We start from the raw sequence: 20,424 nt of genomic DNA, 5'->3' as shown, positions 1-20,424 counted from the left end.
TTATAACCTGCTGTTATTAATGCACTAGTGTTACAGTTAGATGTACAGTACAGTGAGCAGATTTTGCCTGGTGGTGGAATCTCTACAGCGCGTGGGGGAGAGCCGTCCGCGGCATCGGTTCCCCCGCCGCCAGACACCTGCCGCGCGCGCAGGTCTTCACGGAGCTTATTTACCAACAATGTAGACAAATACAGTCAATTCCAGTCATGATTAAAGGAAACAAACATTACTAATGCAGGATAACTGTGTGTTATTAAAACCAGATCAAAACAAAGTTATAATGCAATGTGGAACTGTTTATAATTTCTTATTTTCAACAATAGTATAACGTAAAGAAGTATAATTATATAAATATACAGCTATAAGACTTAGGTCCAAATGTACACTGTAAAAGTTAATAAAGATAATACAAAATTAATGCAAGGTGTGACAGTTGTCTATGAATGGCTCATATAAGAGCTGCTTTAAATATGTAACACTATATAAAATCAAAATAGCTGGTCTAAAATACTATTAATACAATGTATTAAGATATTTAGTAAATAGGCATTTCATATAATAATTTGGATCAATTTGATAATTTATTCCAATATGTTTCCTAAAATAATTAAGTTTCTATATCTGATGAAATGTCCTGAATATCTGCTTATTCTCAAATCACAGTGTCCTGCCCAGAAACATGCCACAAGCTTCAAATAAAAAAAATATAATAATTATAAACTTCTTAAATGTATATTTTCTGAATTATGTGTTTATTTATTATACAAATTATTAAAATATAGATTAAATCTATCATAAAAGTAATAATGATGTAACCAGATTTAAGAAGGTGTGCATTTCCTTGGAGGCTGGCTGAATGTTATTTAGAAATTAATAAACACATTTGCACATTGCATTATAACTTTGTTTTGATCTGGTTTTAATAACACACAGTTGTCCTGCATCAGTAAAATGTTTGTTTCCTTTATTCATGACTGGAATTGACTGTATTTGTCTACATTGTTGGTAAATAAGCTCCGTGAAGACCTGCGCGCGCGGCAGGTGTCTGGCGGCGGGGGAACCGATGCCGCGGACGGCTCTCCCCCACGCGCTGTAGAGATTCCACCACCAGGCAAAATCTGCTCACTGTACTGTACATCTAACTGTAACACTAGTGCATTAATAACAGCAGGTTATAAAGGTAGATAACTGATTATCATTACTGCACCCCTGTAACAGATCAAGAGAGAAAATGCTCCTTTCCCTCCGAGCTTCTTGTCTTATTGCGCATAAAAACGTGAGCACGAATTACAGAAATCGTTCACTCGAATTACAGAAATCGTGCGCACGAATTACAGAAATCGTGAGCACGAATTAAAGAAATCGTGAGCACGAATTGCAAATCGTTCACTCGAATTAAAGAAAACGTGAGCACGAACTGCTACATCGTTCACTCGATTTAATTATTTTTTTTATCCACGGCCCCTCCCGGGCTCCGTAGTTATTAAAGACGGCAGTCGAGAACTGCGGATTAAACGAGTAACCTGTAGTTCATCTTTAATACTAGTATAGAGTGTTCCCTGGCTCACATACTCAGAAGACCAAGTTTCTACACAAACCAATATTATGCCCAGTGTACCTGTAAATATACGGCAAATATAGCGCATTTGTGTGGTATATGTAAATATTAATATGTAAGTGTATTGTATTGATTAGACTGGCCAGGAGTTTTTGTAGTGCTGGGTATAATCACCTCAGCAGCTCCAGCAGTTCAGCTCCTGACTGGCACACTGAGCTAACCCAGTTAAAAAGTTACACACACATCCCTAGACTGGATTTAAACCCGCTTAACCTGTCGTTTACAGGAGGGCAGAGATAAAATCGTCTGGCCGTCGAATAAATTCCTTTAACTGACTTCTGAGTGCGAGTTTATGTAATCAGTGAGCAGAGGTGGCAAATTCAGAGCCAGAAACTAAAACTCAACTCCAGGATTTTTGTCCGACTGACCGAGAGACTGCACTGCAGTCCGGCTACAGCGGAGCCGCCCAGGCGGTCTGAACGAAATCCCGGAGTGGAGTTTCAGCATTTCCGAGCTAGCAGGCTAACACCGCCGCCAGCTCCGTAAAGTGTACTTAAACCCGTGTTTGAATGCAGGCGGCACGGAAAAAGCGCTGGTGGAAAACTACAGGAGAAGAATTGTATCCGTTTTTCTGTCTTTCTGTTGAAGTTCTACAGTTATAGGAATATTGTTCGATGGATTTATTGTTCAAGCAAGCTCTGAGGAAGCCTCCCTCCCGGCGCAGCGCTGAGGTAAACTACCGATTACCAGCCTTATAAACCAGCTAACCTTTAACTTACCTGGGTAAACAGCAGCTAGCACACCTCGCTAAAGGAGTCAGCAGCTACCATAGCTTCTAAACAGCGAGTAAACCTTCTGTATATTCTACTAACAGTTAAATAACTAAAAACTTTAGAGAACAGCGAAACTGAGATTTACCCCCCCCCCCCCCCATCGCGCGCCTACAAATACAAACAGATGTTGATCCAATAGTTCACACTGTACTCTCCAACGAACCGGTTTAAAAGCTGTGGTTAAGCCGCGCTAAATATAAACCCTCTATTTTTGATTGAATATTTTTTCACACTCGTATGTTACTACGGGTTACACCACGTCACTCCATGTTACACCAAGTTACTCCGTGCTACATGTATCACACGTTATTACTCCGTGTAACGTTATTTTGAGCATATTACTCCGTGTTATGCATGTTACTCCGTGTTAAATGTTACTTCGTGTTACGTTACTCCGTGTTACACGTTATTATTGTTAAGTCTGTTACTCTGTGTTACTCCATGTTAAACATCTTACTCCTGTTAACTTCATGTTACATGTTACTCCGTGTTACACCACATTACTCTATGTTACGCATGTTACTTTCGTGTTACATATTACTACGTGTTACACCATGTTACTCCGCTTTACAGCATGCTACTCACTGTTACTCCAGGTTACACCATGTTACTCCGTATTATTATGTTACTAGCTGTTACACAATGTCCGTGGTAAGTTTTTTGTGTTACACATTACTCTGTTACGCATTTTACTCTGTTATGCATGTTACTTCGTGTTACACATTTCAATATCAGTTGATATCAATATGTATCATGATATCAATCAAATCACTATCACACTTAAATGTTTTTTATCAAAATGATAATTTTTTTTATTAAAATTCAGAAGTCAACAAATGAACATTAAAACATTATATAACTGTATAAATAAAAATAAAACACTCAAATCATGTATATTCAAAGATCAAATGTTAAAGAATAACAAAGTAAACAGAGAAATAAACTCAGTTCCAAATCAATAAAATCTCTCATACAAAATAAAGTAAATTTATTTTTAAACAACATCCTTAAGCAGCTTTCCAATGTAAACAAAAAGAACCCCATAAAATTCACTCAATTGTGCTTAGCTTATGCTCCAAAACAAAAGAAAGAAAGGCACAATAAATCCCTATTAGTGCAGTACTGTCTCTTAGTGCTGTCACCAGACATACCCTAACTAGCTGCTTAAACCCATTATTTACAGCGCTTATTGGCATCATTCTGTAGGCTGGATGCGTTAAAAGCATGGATGAGAAAGACGTTTACAGTTGCCTTTTTATTGCTGGAACTTCCAATGGTTGCTGTTGGCTGTAACCACACCAAAATAACAAAAGGATAGCGAGCTAACATATAAAACATACAATTTTAGGGCAGAGACCAGGGTTGAGAAACTCATTTAAACTAAGTATAGTACTACGTTCTGGCTATCCACAACATCCAGCTTCTAGCTAACTGGTTAGCTAAATTAATTTTTGCTAATTATAGCTGACAGTAAGTCTTGCAATCCTACATTAATAAAAACAATTTGAAAATGAAATAGTTATTGGCTGATTAGGGCAAGTTAAACATATATGAGTTTTTTGTCTCAAACATTGAATATCTGTCTAAGCTAGCTAAAGTTAAGCTAACTGTCTGTTTCTGGATGTAATTATTAAGCACACAGTGGGTTTCATCTGTGTGTTTTAATTCAGAGACAAGTCTTTTTAACCAGCTATCAGAAACTCATCACAGTTTACATGGTTAGCTCCGTTACCTTTCTTTTATAAAAATCACCGTATATCCAAATATGTTTTAACATCAGCGCTGCAACCCGTGTTGCTTCCCTACTAGCCCACCGCACTCAGCAAAAACAGCAAGCTGATTGGCTGTTTCTCCTGAAAGGCGGAACTTTTTTCTTGAACTGGCTCCGTGATTAGCGTTAAGAGATTTTCCATTCACACAGCGCTCAGTGTTCTGTCTCCTTATTAATAATACAGCTGAACTGAGCGAAACAATTTGGGGCTACGGGAAATTTATTCGTGGCTAAAGGCCCAGAAGCCCAGGCCAGGCGACGCCCCTGAGTGTAATTGGACACCATGTTCTGGTGGTCCACCATAAATCTATAAATAGCATGCTGTTATTGTAAATGTGAATGTGCAGAAGAACATTCAGAAACAGTGGCAAAAGAAAACAATATACACTAGATCCTAGGGCTAGTCACCTCTTTTTCTACTGTGAGGAAAAACGTGGTTCATGTGTGATTTCTATTGGAAAACAGATCTACGACAAGGAGTCTGAGATTGTGCTGAGAGCTCCTGGTAGATGAGTCACAGCTTTAGGGCCGTCAGGAACCGGGGTTACACCCTGGGGATTTATGTAATAGACCATGGTTAACTTGTTCAAATGGATACAGACATGAAAACTCCATGTCTGTGGGAGCAATGCCCAGGTTCCAGGAGATTGATGAGGTCCCAAGTCTGAGCAGGGTTCAAATTGCCTTCTACTGCTCTGTGCTGCCGCTTCAGTGTGATAGCGAGGTGTTAGTAGTGATGCCTTCTCTGCCAACAGAGATCCATGGGTAAGCCATGCAGCCAAGTGCCAACTAGGGGTGTGCCATATCGTATCATACACGATACTTATGTCAAAATATTTACATATCGTAAACGATATTATGCCCTAAAATACCATGCCATATCACCCACCCCATTTCCCATTATATATCTACTAGAGACATATTTTATCTGCCAGTATAATTTATTTTACCTTAATCCTGCATTTATGGAGATACATTACTAGTATTATGACATTCTAAATAATTAACTTCTGTTACAAATCGGGTAAAATTCTTGTATTATTTAGTATCTCAGTTCGGGGAGTGCAATATCATATCGTATGTAATAATATATAGATTTTTTTTATTTTGTTGCAGTATTGTATTTTAAAATATATTTTTTTAATTCAGTGTTTTGTCATATCACCAAGAGTATCCTTATCACGAAAATACCAAGAAATATCGTGATATTATTTTAGGGCCATATCGCCCACCCCTAGTGCCAACATGTCGATGACTGTCGATGGCTACCTACACTTGTGATGAGTGTGGTTGAGACCCAGCAGCACTGGATGAACTCTGACTAAAAACAAATGGGGTTTACGGGTTCTGAGCAGCAGAGGGCACAAAGGCCAAGGTCGTATTGTTTACAAATTTCAAGATTTTTAAAATAGTTATTAAGGCTTATGTTCTGCTGTGCTGTTTGACACCAAAGATATTATCACTATATATATGTCTGTAAATTTGTGGGTTAATAGGTCAAAAGCTTCTTGTGTTGTGTCCATTTAGATTTGATGGCGATAATTTAGTCTTGGGGCCTGTAAAATCACTGTTGCTATTTGGCCATTGTAGAGGGAAAAATGTCAGATTTGGCGCAAAATTGGTAATCAAGATTATATTGTCTGTATATATATGTCTGTAAGTTTGTGTATTGACAGTAGCAAAGGTTCTTGTCTTGTGTCCATTTAGGTTTGAAAAACGCGATAATAAACGCTTCAGGCCTGTAATATCACTGTTGCTATTTGGCCTTTGTAGATGAAAAAAAAATCCAATTTGGCTCAAAATTGGTAATCAAGATCATATTCTCACTATATATATGTGTCTACATTTGTGGGTTGATAGGTCAAAGGGTTCCTGACATTTAGCCATGTAATTCATAAAAACCCACCATGGGCTGAACTGACCAATGTACTGATGCCACAAATTTTTTAAAAGTCAACTTTGTAAATATAATTATTTACCTACACGGTCTTCCGATTACAATAAGACCATTTTTAAAAATTCCTAGGAGAAGTTCGCAAACTCTGATTTTTAAACAACAGGCCACTGAAGAAAGAGTATGCATTTTTCATACAATTGCAAAAGATTTACATGTCCGGTTGACATGTACAGTAAGATATTCTTGATTTTCTGTTATAGTGCCCCCTAGAGGCCAATCCTTTTAAAACTTTACAGGATAATAGAAGGTCCCTAGATACCTCTGGTGTATACATATCATAATGATTGGTGAATGTTTAGCCTGTTATAGCCTGTCATAATAGGCTATAATTTATCAGGAGGCCCAATTTATCAGGATGCTCATTTATTATCACTTGTAGGTTGCATATGAGACTCTGCATACTAAATTCGAGCTTGATAGCATGTACGGTTGCAGAGAAATCTACAGGAAAGTTTACATCGTAATTATACCGCCCCCTATTAGACTACTCAAACGAAACTTTACAGGCAACCTCAGAGTCTACTTCTTAACACATCTGTGAAGTTTCAGATTTTTTTGAGTATGTCATCTTGAGGTATAGATTTTTAAATTCAATTGTTATTGTTTTATTGTAAATATATTTTTTTATCGGTATGTTTTCATTTGCATTTTATAGCTAGTTGGCATGCAAATCTCAAAATTTTAAATATAATTATTGACAATGAGCCTCTCTTGAATTTCTTGCATAATTTTTAGAATTTTTAACCTAAAGCTCTGAGACAAGTTCTCAAAAGAGTGTTTTGAACATTATGCTAATTAGCACAAAATTGAAGTAGGCGGAGCCTAGTGGTTCTATTGACAAAATCGAAGTAGGCGGAGCTTAGTGGTTCTATTGACCTTTTTGATTTGTCATGACCCAAGGAACAAAAAAAAAGGGTTTAAAAAGTTATGTTTACGAGATTTTTTTGACAACAACGTGTACTATAGCGCCCCCTTGAGGCCGATCGAGCTCATTTCGAGCGCCTGAGTAGCGGGAGGCAGATGACCAGGTTTCCTGCCTCTAGGGCTTATGGTTTAGGCTGTGTGATCAGTTTTATGGCAGAAAAAGAATAAGAATAATAATAAATATAGCTGCAAGCAGCGATCAGCAGTGACCAAGCAAGACAATAACCCAAAAGGGCATGTCATACTATTGTGAAATAAACTCTTCACTGACATTATTGTGAATATAATGAAAACTCTAAAACTCATCAAACACACCAGAAAGGATTCGAACCCAGGTCGTCAGGTTGCAAGTCCAATTGCTAACCCACTTGCGCCACCCTACAAACGGCGATTTCCAGGTCTCTGAAAGGGTTAAGCAATTTTTTTTATCACTTTACATGTTGGCATTACTCTTAGGAACAAACAAGAATTACTTTGAATTGTATTGAAAACACTGAAAATCACCAAACATACGACAGGATTCAAACCCAGGTTGTCATGTTGCAAGTCCAATCACTACCTCACTGCGCCACCCTACAAACAGTAATTTCCAGATATCCAACATAGTACTTTAAAGGTTCGGATCACAAAGGGTGAAGCTTAGTGTTTTTTAAACAATTTCAACTGTTTTTTAATTATTATTAGGAACAAACAAGAATCATTTCTAATTGCATTGAAAACACTAATGTTCACCAAACACACCTGACAGGATTCGAACTCAGGCCAAGTTACAAGCCCAACAACTACCTCACTGTGGCACTCTATAAGCACACGTTACATGGTGTCCAACATACCACTTTAAAGGGTTGGATCACAAAGGGTGTAACACAAAACTTTACATAAATTCACATTTTTTAATGATTTTTAGAAACAGGCAAGCAATAAAATCGCTGCTTGAAGACAAGCACGATCTTGCAAGACTGGCTGTGTAAAAGGTTCTCATTGCATATGTGATTGCGTTACTCTGTCGCTGCGGTCCAATACGGTTTCGATCCCCAAACCTTCAGACCAGGAAGGCAGATGCTTTCACGTTATGCCACGAGAGACCTGTAGAAATACGGAGAATCTCAACACCCTTGTCATATTGGAGCAATAGGAAATCAAGCAACATTTTTCAACTATTTACAATTTTGAATTTATTGTCATGCTTATGCATTTTTATAAAACAAATCTTTAATAGTTTGTTTTATGGTGATCTTGTGAAAGTAAGTTTTAATTTTGGTCACATTTTTACAATCTGTAATACATTTTTACAATCTGTTCAATTCATTTTTAGAATCAATTTTAAATGTAACCCAGCATGCACAGATTGATTCATGTACTGTAGCCAAAAGACATACAAATCTCAATGTTTCTTATATAATTATTTACTTTGAGATTTCATAGATTGTTTTGAGACCTGTATGGGGAAAATCTAAAGAGAAACTCTCAGACTAGTTCGAAATGTGAAATTTTCAAACTTCTATAAAAATCACAATAACTGTGCACTTTTTTTTGCACAAAGTAAAGGGAGAAAGACTTATTCTCAGTTTTTTAGAAATAGTGCCACCATGTGGCCAATTCTCATCGAATTTTACAGGCAATTAAACAATGTCATTGTATACATACCATTCTGAACTAAGCTCTACTCCAGGAGTACATTTTTGGCCACATTGTTGTCAAATATTCCAATTTTTTTATAAAAAACATTTTGATACCTATATTGTTGGGTTATTGGCAAAAACCTAGGACTAGTTTAAAATGTATTTTCCCAAAGAGGGCAGTGTTGAGTGTGGGCGGAGTGAAAAACACCCAATGAGTCAATAATGCACATGACTTGCCGGAACAAGAAGTGAAATAATTTTTACTCTATCACGAGATATAGGCCAAAACACTTATTGGTGCTCTATAGTGCCACCATCAGGCCAATTGCTTGAGTGCATTACTTGAGTGTGCAATTTTGCACGTCAAAAACTACGTTGCTTGGTCACCTAATAATAAGAAAAATCTGAGCAAAAACAATAGGTTAATAATAATAATAATAATAATAATAATAATAATAAAACAGAACAAATACAATAGGGTTCCAGCACTTTGTGCTCGGACCCCTAATAATTAAATTGAGGAAAACATTTTACTGTTTTAATGCAAGTATGCAAACACGGATGGATAAAAATTGTCCACTTACAGTTTTGAGAGCAGCCTGGCCATATGGCAGACATGTTTCACAGAGTTTTACTTCATGCACACACACACACACATATATATATATATATATATATATATATATATATATATATATATATATATATATATATATATATGTATACAGCTTTCGTGTGGCATCTAGCCAATGAGGAAAAATAAAATTTAAAAGTTCTTTTGGTATCAAACAATTTGTTGCATGATGTGTGTGAATTAATTTGCCTTATATGAATTTACCTATTGCATGTCCTGTGGTGTGAGAATTGCATGTTGTGCTGAAGTGCAGTCCTAACTGGGATTACTAGGCCTGGAGTTTTGAGGGGCATTGCATACAGTGGTTATCCAGAACTGTAGATGCATCAGTCCTTTAGCATATTTGTAGAGTGGACAGTCTTCTTTCCCTGTGATCTGGCAGGAGTAATCTATCTCTCTCCTTTTTTACTCTATCTTTACTGGCTGAAGCTTCTTCAGCTGTGTAAACTCTTCGAAAAGTGTATGACTAAGCATTCAGCCTGATTGTAGGTTGCCTTTCTGGGAAGTTTGTGCCAGTCACGCTCAGTGTTTTACTGAAATTCATCTTCGTAAATCTCATTAGCTTTCCCTCCGGTGTGAAAGGAACATGGAAGGTCTTGCAGACATTCCTCGATTTGCAGTTTCTTCGCACATTGGCGTAGGAACCAGGGGGATATTAGGAAAAGGTGGATTTGTCCCCCCCAAAAATAAAATGGCTTCGCTCAGATCAGCTGAACTATTAATGAGGAGACAGGTGACCGCTGAGTAAATGGGAAATCTCTTAACGCCAATCACGGAGCCGGTTCAGGAATTAAGTTCCACCTCTCAGTAGAAACAGCCAATCAGCTTGCTGGTTTTGCGGCGTGCGCAGGGGAGTGTGCTTGTGGGGGGAAGCCCCTCCCCCGCTGTGAGATTAAGCAGCGCGATCGGGATGCAGCAGATGTTTTTAAACCAGATATGGATATACAGCAATTTTTCTAAAAGAAAGGTAACGGTAGGCTAACCATGTAAACCATGTAAACTGCTATGTTTCTGATAGCTGGTTAAAAATGCACTAATCAAAACATACCAACTCTTCGCTTTAAAAAAATACAGCCCGTGACAGTCATTATTAAGTTAGCTTAACTTTTGAATTAGCTTTGGAATTAGCTTAGTTTAAGAAAAACAAAACTATATAATGTTCAGCTTACCCTGTACCTGACTAGCTAATAACTATTTAATTTTCATTCGTTTAGAAAACTCAGTCAGCTAGAAGCTGGATGTAGGGGATAGACAGAATTTAGTACAACACTGGGTAATGTTGGTAGTTTAAATCAGTTTCTTAACCCTGATCACTGCCCTTAAAATTGTGTTTTCCATCAGATCCAACTGATTAGCTTGTAAACAGTCCTTTACTGAGTTTACCTGTTAAAATCTCTTAGCCCCCTATGGATCATTAATCAATCATTGTGTATGTCCAGCAGTTTATTAGACACATCATACCATCACTTACTTTATTAAGTGCATTTAAAGCAGAGAAAGCTCTACAATATGCAGAACAGTGGCAGTATGCAATAGAATAGGTAAGAACAGGGTTAAGAAACACTGATCTAATCTGACTTCTGTTCATTTGTAGTTTACAGTAAGAACACATGTCCTGACGTCTAACGTTTATATTAACTTCTGACAAAAATCCCTATGAAACGTAAAGTTACATTTTTTTTTCATAAAAGGACACCATCTTAAGAAGTGCTCTCAGTAGAAACAATTAAAAGTGCGGGACACAATGCTAGTCAGTTTGGAGAAAATGTAAATATACAACACACAATACATAATTAATAATAATAATAATCAAATCAAAAATGATAACTGATCAGTTTTTGTCATATGTATATAATTCAGGCCTTTCACGAATATTTTTTTTCTAGCAACAGTAAGTGTAATGTGGAGTAATATGTTTAGGTTGTAAAATCACCTTTACTTGGATGTAACTAATAATAAACAGAATACAGAAAAAAAGGATTAAGGGCGGGCTTTGGTTCATATTAGCAAATGTGTCCCCCCCCCCCAATATCAAACCCACTCCTACGCCCTTGCTTCTGCATGTTGCAGAAACTAATTACCGACCAGGCCTACTGGGCATGTGCACATGGTCTAGACCAGTAGGGGGCTTTCAGCATGCACTGATTTCCATTAGGCAGTGTGTACTGATTCCCACTGTACTACATTTTTTTTTTCAAACATTTCTTTATTAAGGTTTTCTTCTTTATACAAACACACTGCAACCCCAAACCCAAGGCACAAACTAAAATGATAAAAAAAAAACATAATATAAAAAGTATCCCCTGAATCCACATGAAAGTGTCCACCTAATCTAAAGGTATGAAGTCTCATAATGACAAAAAGTTCTTGTTGTGTAATCCAAAGCCAACCCGGATGTATGTTCCAAGACACCTTACACTTTGTTATGCTTTGTTAGGCTCTTTGAAGGGTAAAAGAAAAAAAAAAGAAAAAAAATTACATACATACATGAGAATTATAACAATAATAATTTCGAGTAGAGTAAAATAAATAAAATAGGAGGGGTGGGGGGGGGGGGGGGGGTGACTCATTTCAAATTCCAACAGTATTCCAGCCTTTTACTTTAATATTGTTATTTTCAAGAAAGTCACGAAATAGGTACCAAATCCTCTGAAACTGATCTAGCTTGCCTTTTGTGGCATAACTGATTCTCTCCAAAGCAAAATAGAAGCACATTCCCTTCAATCACTGCGCCAAAACACAGGGCACTTCAGTTTTCCATTCCTTGGCCAAACACCGCTTAGCCTCAAAAAAACAGATGTTCAGCAAATGTTGTACCTTATTAGAGGGGGTAAAATCTTCTGGATAGATGTGCAGCAGGCATAATTTTGGTTTAAGAGGCACCTTTTCCTCGATGATCTGACTAGCTACCTTTAGCACTTTCTCCCAGAATGATAAGGAATGTGGACACTCCCACATACAGTGAAACAAAGACCCTTTGTCTTGTTTACATTTAAAACAGGTGTCAGGAATATTGGGATTAAATCGCTGTAGCTTGGCTGGAGTTATGTATAATCTATTCAACCATTTATATTGTTGTAATTTTGAATTTATATTTATGGTTTGTGATTGAGCTATGGTATATGCTTCAGACCACTCTTCCTCTGTAATATCCTACTGTAAATCTGTTTTCCAAGCTTGAAGGATCTTATGTGAAGATTCTAAGGATTTACTAACAAGGAGGTTGTACAATATAGAGACCTGTCCTTTGGAATGTAAGAAACTAAGAATGTTTTCTTCTAAAGAAAAAAGAGGGGGAAGTTGTAAGCCAGGGGTGTCAAACTCATTTTGGCCGAGGGCCACATTGGCATATTGGCTGTCCTCCGAGGGCCAGATGTAACTTATAAATGTAATAAAATGTAACCAAATGTAATATATGTAAATGAATGTAATTACTCCTTAATGTTAAATAACTCTCAATATATTATTTATTCAATCAAATATTACAGTTGCATGGAAAAAATGTTTGCTTGTTGCTCTATTAACATAAATCCTTTTAATTTGTCATGTCATGAAATCCAAAAACTCCATCAATCAAGAACCAAACTATTCAAGTGAATAGAAATTACATCAAGTTATATTAACTTTGAAATTATTAACTGAAATAAGGCTTAATAAATATAAAATCAAAAATTGTGAGCTGTTAAGAACATAGCATTTCCTCAGATTTAGCAGTTCCTCATCCAACCACTAGTGGGAGCTGCAGCAGCAGCACCACAAGTCCGCAGTCTTTACTGAGTCAGAGCTACAGCCCAGCCACGGGCTACAGGGCTCAGCTCAGCCAGTCTGGAGCGTTTTTACAATTTTTAAGTTCTTCTGTGTATGAAATAAAGATTTTTGTAACCGAATAATACAGCTCTCTACAGTTCATCTTTCAGCCCAATCAGCTAACAGCAGCCGTTTAGAGCATGAGTCACTGCTGGGATTACATTATAAACAGGTCAGTTATCGCGCTGCTAACCTCAGGAGTTTAGTGGACACACCACGGCTGCAAGGTTAGACTGTTGAAGGCTACTGAAGACTATTAAAGGCTATTGGAGGTTATTGAAAGGGTTATTGAGGGCAGAAATCAGTAAAGGCTGGTTAGATAAGTGATTCACGTCCTCGTACTTTGCTGCGGTGAAACTGCGACTAGCGCCGTCACAGTGATGTTTATTAACGTCATTAAAACAGATTTTGTCAGCTATTGTCTTATAAATATTTACACAGAACTTATATCTCTCCTAAAAAGCGTTTATTTTGGTCAGTAACACAAAAGGCATACCGGTCTTTCGCCTTGAAGCACAGCCGTCCGTCTGCATCAACTTCTCTTTTTCTGGACATTATGGGATAAACATTTATATGTCTCAATTCCACCCGCGAAGTTACACCTTCCCTCCGGCAGGGTTTCCACATCAATGACTACACTGCCGTGTAGTGGCAGTAAGCCGTAACTTTGCGGGTAATACAATCGACAAGCATTGTGGGAAATGTATTTTTTGGTCAAAGAACGCTTCTGACTTATTTATTATAGACACTAAGATCTTACAAGCTCTCGCGGGCCACATAAAAAGACGTGGCGGGCCACATTTGGCCCGCGGGCCTTGTGTTTGACACATGTGTTGTAAGCTATAGCCTTGACAACTTAGAATAAAGCTTCTCAATTGTAAATATTTAAAGAAGTGTTTGAAAGGGATTGTGTATTTAGATTGAAGTCCTTCAAATGACATGAAGACAGATCTATCATCGTATAGGTCAGCTACCGCAGCTATACCTTAAGATGCCCAGAATTTAAATTTCCTGGAGGGAAATTGTGATAGTGTTTGTGGAGGCTCAGCTAAATGTGCACAAACTGCACGAAATTATATGAAATTATATTTTTAAGATAAGGATTTTTTGTCTTGATAATTAGAATATTCTTACTGGCCGAGTACAGATATAAGTTTGGGGAGATATTGATTTGATGTGATTCAATTGAAATCCAAGATTGAGGAATTTTTTTTCGAAATAAAACATCCCTGCCCTGATTTGAGCTGCCCAGTAATACCACTCAAGATTTGGAAGCCGTAATCCGCCTCTCTCAAATGGTAGATACAGAAGTGATAACCTAAGCCTGGGGCACCTATTGTTCCATATGAAGTTAGAAAAAAGCTTACGTAGTGAGGGAAAAAAAGATGACGGTGGTGCAAGTGGGATTGATTGAAAAAGGGATAAAAACTTAGGTAGTATCGACATCTTAAGAACATTCACTTTTCCTATCATAGAGATAGGGAGTTTTGACCATCTATTCACAAGCTGAGTTACCTTTTCCACAATAGGGTTATAATTGTCGGGAACAATCTTATCGACGCATGGAGAAATCTTAATGCCCAGATAGGTAAAGCCTTTTGGGGAAATCAGAAAAAGACTATGTATTGGGGGGTTTTGTGCCTCATTTTCATTCATGAACATAATTGCTGATTTAGTATCATTAATCTTATAACCTGCAAAAGACCCAAATAGCTTAATCATTTCTAATAAAGCGTATTAGAATATAGTGTATATTTCAAATTAGAACAAAATAAAAGAATATCATCTGTGTAAAGTGCTATACGATGTTCTACATCTCCAGTCTTTATGCCCTCTAATTTTGGATCTTTACGGATAGCCATGGCCAGTGGTTCAATAGCCAGAGTAAATAGCAGTGGCGATAAAGGACAGCCTTTTCGTGTGCCCCGTATCAGATGAAAAGGCTGGGAAGTAAGTCCCTTCGTTAAAACCATAGCCTGTGGATCAGCATATATTAGCTTAATCCAACTGAGAAATAGCTTATCATCTGGCCTCTCAAAAATGCTTTAAAGGCATCCCAGTGTACGGCAGTAGACGTTTGATGAGTATTCATTTCAAAGTAACAATCAATTTGTGCCCCAATACAATGCATAAAGTCTGGATCCTAAAGCCAGAATGATTGAAGGCGCCATCTAGTGGGCCTAAGAAAAGTTTTGGGTGTATTTAAATTAAAAGAAACAGAGGCATGATCCGATATTACTATACTATTATACCAGCTGTCTGTGATAATAGATGTCAAATTGGCAGAGGCTAAGAAAAAATGTATTCTAGAAAAGGTTTGACAAGTACTCGAATAGCAGGAAAATGTTGACTCCTCTGAGTGGGCATTTCTCCATATATCGATCAAATTGAATTCTTTAATAAAGTGGAGTAACTCCTTCCTGGTATGATTATGAGAGGAATCAATCCCTGTAGAGCGGTCCTTTTTAGGTTGGAGCGCACAATTGAAATCCCCACCCTTAATATAACTACCAGGCAGCTCAGCCAGGGTTAAGAATAAATGTCTGAAAAATAATGGGTTATCATCATTGGGGCCATATAAGTTGACAAGGTTTAATTTTTGAGATAGGATTTCACACTGGACGATAATATATCTACCAAGTTTATCTTCGACCACATTAATAAGTTGCACAGATTTATGAATCAAGGTTATTACCCCACGTGAATGTGAACTAAATGAAGCAGAAAAGACACGGCCAGGCCATCGTCTTCTAACTCTAATAACATCATCAGGGGTCAAGTGGGTCTTCTGCAGAAATACTATCTTAGCTTGAGTATGTTTAATCCTGCTCATGACTTGTTATAACTTGACAAGCTTATTTAAACCCCTTACATTCCAGGAGGTAAATTGTAGTTTAGAAGACATGTTGAGATGTTGTACATATGAAAGCAGTGAGACTATTGCTAAAGTGACTAATGAGCCAAGGGGAGAAGTGACAAAAAAAAAAAAAAACATCCACACATACAATAAACTGTGCCTAAAAACCTAAAAAACATGAACATAGGCCCGTGTATTTCCCCAAATGAAATACACACAACCCTCCCACATAAGAGATTCTCAATGACTCCGTAGTGGAGCCAGGTTATGGAGGTTAACTGGTCCACCCATACACTAAATACAGTGAGGAACAGCATACCTGTTGAGCTCCACAGACCCCACCAAAGGTGCAAACGAACTTATCATATTTAGTTGGACAATTGTAAATGCTTACTTTACAATGTTTCACCGTCCATTTTGTTAATACCTTAACTGGGCTCGATCAGCAGAGGAAAAACAAATGAAATGAAATAAAGGAATTACTCCCCGCTTGATCCAGCAACTTCACCGGTGTCATTTTGCTCAGTGTTGGTTCTCTCTGTGTCCATCAGCCACCGACCGAACTTATCTGCTGAACTGTCGAACTTGTGTCGTCTTCCCTGGAAGGTGATTAGCAGTGTGGCAGGATGGATAACACCGAAGCGCAGTGTTGGGTACGGGAGGGCGGCCAGTTGCTTCTTCACCGGATTAAAGACCTGCCTCCGTTTGCGCAGGCTTGTAGAGGTGTCAGAGAAAAACATGATCTTCTCCTCGTTGTATTTTATCTCGCCCGAATCTCTTGCCGCTCTCATGACACGTTCCTTATCAGCGTAGTTTAAAACCTTCATTATAATCACTCTCGGACGCCCAGGGGAACGGTCACTGACAGCCTGCAACTGCATACTGCCTATTTGGTGAGCCCTTTCGATAAGTAATGGTTTAGGGAACTCACCAAGCACTTCGGGGATCATATTCTCAAGAAAAGCACACGTCAGTCCCTTCTTTCCCTTCAGGGAGGCCAACCAGTCTCAGATTCAAGTGACGAGCCCGGTTTTCCAAGTCATCCACTTTCCACGTTAACTCATCCAGTGCCGTTTTCATTGTTTGAGACTGAGCTTGTATGGACGTGATTTCGTCTTCATTGCTGCAGATTCTCTCCTCAGCTTCTGTTGTGCGTCCTGATAATTCCTTCAGCTCACCTCGTATTTCTTGAATGGCACCCAGAAGAGCATCAAATCTCGACCCAAAGTCCTCCTTCATCGCCTCTATAGCAGCAATGATTTGACTAGAGTTAGCTAAGTTGCTACTAGCATCCGCATCTGATGCTAGTCGCGCTGGGCTAGAAGGAGAGTCCACCTTTGTGGTCGTCTTCTGTGGTTTAGAAGGCTTGTTTGGCGGCATATCGGTTACAAGTCAACGTACCCACCGGAGTGTCTGAATATTTGCGCTGAGAGCAATATTTTATTATTGTCCAGATAAATTCCATTAGATCAGCAGTTTCTGAAATACTCAGACCAGCCCATCTGGCACCAACAACCATGTCACGCTCAAAATCACATAAATCACCTTTCTTTCCCATTGCATTGAGTTGCTGCCACATTTGTGTTAATGAGCAGTTGGACAGGTGTACCTAATAAAGTGGCAGGTAAGTTTATACCATAACATAAACAATTTAACTAATGATAAGGTCACAAAGAAAACTTACTAAAAGACTATACCCAACAGGTTATAACATTTGATTAACATAATATAATATTAACATGGCAAAAATATTTTCCCTAAACTTCTAATAATAATTCTAGTTATACATTTCTTGTGAAATTACTTTGTAAAACATATACTGTATATACAGTATTATATATATATATATATATACAGTATTATTCAAAAGTGTTTTTCATTATTTGAACATGTTCTGAGTGTTGGTGTGACGTGGCTGAGTGTTGGTGTGGCTGAGTTTTGGAGTGGCTGAGTGTTAGTGTGACATGGCTGAGTGTTGGAGTGGCTGAGTGTTGGTGTGACGTGGCTGAGTGTTGGTGAGACATGGCTGAGTGTTGGAGTGGCTGAGTGTTGGTGTGACGTGGCTGAGTGTTGGAGTGACGTGGCTGAGTGTTGGTGTGACATGGCTGAGTGTTGGAGTGGCTGAGTGTTGGTATGACGTGGCTGAGTGTTGGTGAGACATGGCTGAGTGTTGGAGTGACTGAGTGTTGGTGTGACGTGGCTGAGTGTTGGTGAGACATGGCTGAGTGTTGGAGTGGCTGAGTGTTGGTGTGACGTGGCTGAGTGTTGGAGTGGCTGAGTGTTGGTGTGACGTGGCTGAGTGTTGGAGTGGCTGAGTGTTGGTGAGACATGGCTGAGTGGCTGAGTGTTGGTGTGGCTGAGTGTTGGAGTGGCTGAGTGTTGGTGTGGCGTGGCTGAGTGTTGGTGTGACGTGGCTGAGTGTTGGTGTGGCTGAGTGTTGGAGTGGCTGAGTGTTGGTGAGACATGGCTGAGTGGCTGAGTGTTGGAGTGGCTGAGTGTTGGTGTGGCGTGGCTGAGTGTTGGTGTGACGTGGCTGAGTGTTGGAGTGGCTGAGTGTTGGAGTGGCTGAGTGTTGGAGTGACGTGGCTGAGTGTTGGAGTGGCTGAGTGTTGGAGTGGCTGAGTGTTGGAGTGGCTGAGTGTTGGAGTGGCTGAGTGTTGGAGTGGCTGAGTGTTGGAGTGGCTGAGTGTTGGTGTGATGTGGCTGAGTGTTGGAGTGGCTGAGTGTTGGAGTGGCTGAGTGTTGGAGTGGCTGAGTGTTGGTGTGACGTGGCTGAGTGTTGGAGTGGCTGAGTGTTGGAGTGGCTGAGTGTTGGTGTGACGTGGCTGAGTGTTGGAGTGGCTGAGTGTTGGAGTGGCTGAGTGTTGGTGTGACGTGGCTGAGTGTTGGAGTGGCTGAGTGTTGGAGTGGCTGAGTGTTGGAGTGGCTGAGTGTTGGAGTGGCTGAGTGTTGGAGTGGCTGAGTGTTGGTGTGGAGTGGCTGAGTGTTGGTGTGACGTGGCTGAGTGTTGGAGTGGCTGAGTGTTGGAGTGGCTGAGTGTTGGAGTGGCTGAGTGTTGGAGTGGCTGAGTGTTGGAGTGGCTGAGTGTTGGAGTGGCTGAGTGTTGGTGTGACGTGGCTGAGTGTTGGAGTGGCTGAGTGTTGGAGTGGCTGAGTGTTGGAGTGGCTGAGTGTTGGAGTGGCTGAGTGTTGGAGTGGCTGAGTGTTGGAGTGGCTGAGTGTTGGTGTGGCGTGGCTGAGTGTTGGAGTGGCTTATTGTTGGTGTGACGTGGCTGAGTGTTGGAGTGGCTGAGTGTTGGAGTGGCTGAGTGTTGGAGTGGCTGAGTGTTGGAGTGGCTGAGTGTTGGAGTGGCTGAGTGTTGGAGTGGCTGAGTGTTGGTGTGACGTGGCTGAGTGTTGGAGTGGCTGAGTGTTGGAGTGGCTGAGTGTTGGAGTGGCTGAGTGTTGGAGTGGCTGAGTGTTGGAGTGGCTGAGTGTTGGAGTGGCTGAGTGTTGGTGTGGCGTGGCTGAGTGTTGGAGTGGCTGAGTGTTGGAGTGGCTGAGTGTTGGTGTGACGTGGCTGAGTGTTGGTGTGACGTGGCTGAGTGTTGGAGTGGCTGAGTGTTGGAGTGGCTGAGTGTTGGTGTGACGTGGCTGAGTGTTGGAGTGGCTGAGTGTTGGAGTGGCTGAGTGTTGGAGTGGCTGAGTGTTGGAGTGGCTGAGTGTTGGAGTGGCGTGGCTGAGTGTTGGAGTGGCTTATTGTTGGTGTGACGTGGCTGAGTGTTGGAGTGGCTGAGTGTTGGAGTGGCTGAGTGTTGGAGTGGCTGAGTGTTGGAGTGGCTGAGTGTTGGAGTGGCTGAGTGTTGGAGTGGCTGAGTGTTGGAGTGGCTGAGTGTTGGAGTGGCTGAGCTTTGGTGTGGCGTGGCTGAGTGTTGGAGTGGCTGAGTGTTGGAGTGGCTGAGTGTTGGTGTGACGTGGCTGAGTGTTGGTGTGACGTGGCTGAGTGTTGGAGTGGCTGAGTGTTGGTGTGACGTGGCTGAGTGTTGGTGTGACGTGGCTGAGTGTTGGTGTGACGTGGCTGAGTGTTGGTGTGACGTGGCTGAGTGTTGGTGTGACGTGGCTGAGTGTTGGAGTGGCTGAGTGTTGGTGTGGCGTGTCTTATTGTTGGTGTGACGTGGCTGAGTGTTGGAGTGGCTGAGTGTTGGAGTGGCTGAGTGTTGGTGTGACGTGGCTGAGTGTTGGAGTGGCTGAGTGTTGGAGTGGCTGAGTGTTGGTGTGATGTGGATGAGTGTTGGAGTGGCTTATTGTTGGTGTGACGTGGCTGAGTGTTGGAGTGGCTGAGTGTTGGGGTGGCTGAGTGTTGGAGTGGCTGAGTGTTGGTGTGAAGTGGCTGAGTGTTGGTGTGACGTGGCTGAGTGTTGGAGTGGCTGAGTGTTGGAGTGGCTGAGTGTTGGAGTGGCTGAGTGTTGGTGTGGCGTGGCTG

General features: G+C 40.1%; 1 protein-coding gene across 9 annotated transcripts in view; it reads left to right on the top strand.

The window, feature by feature from the left end:
• Positions 1 to 1,738: 1,738 nt before the first annotated feature.
• Positions 1,739 to 20,424, top strand: part of LOC103043076 (rap guanine nucleotide exchange factor 6) — a 296,213-nt gene continuing 277,527 nt past the window's right edge. For 3 of the 9 annotated variants that reach the window (XM_049466448.1, XM_049466444.1, XM_049466447.1), the window contains exon 1: positions 1,741 to 2,289. In XM_049466448.1, coding sequence (XP_049322405.1) covers positions 2,233 to 2,289 — 57 coding nt within the window. In that variant the 5' untranslated portion in view covers positions 1,741 to 2,232. Of the gene's footprint in view, positions 2,290 to 20,424 lie in introns of all 9 variants that reach the window. The other 6 variants (XM_049466445.1, XM_049466441.1, XM_049466443.1 and 3 more) reach the window with 3 other exon arrangements.

The sequence above is a fragment of the Astyanax mexicanus genome, chromosome 17 (genome assembly GCF_023375975.1).
Source record: "Astyanax mexicanus isolate ESR-SI-001 chromosome 17, AstMex3_surface, whole genome shotgun sequence".
NCBI classification, from domain to species: domain Eukaryota; kingdom Metazoa; phylum Chordata; class Actinopteri; order Characiformes; family Acestrorhamphidae; genus Astyanax; species Astyanax mexicanus.
Note: the sequence above shows the minus strand (reverse complement) of the source record. Positions and strands in the feature narration are given on the sequence as shown.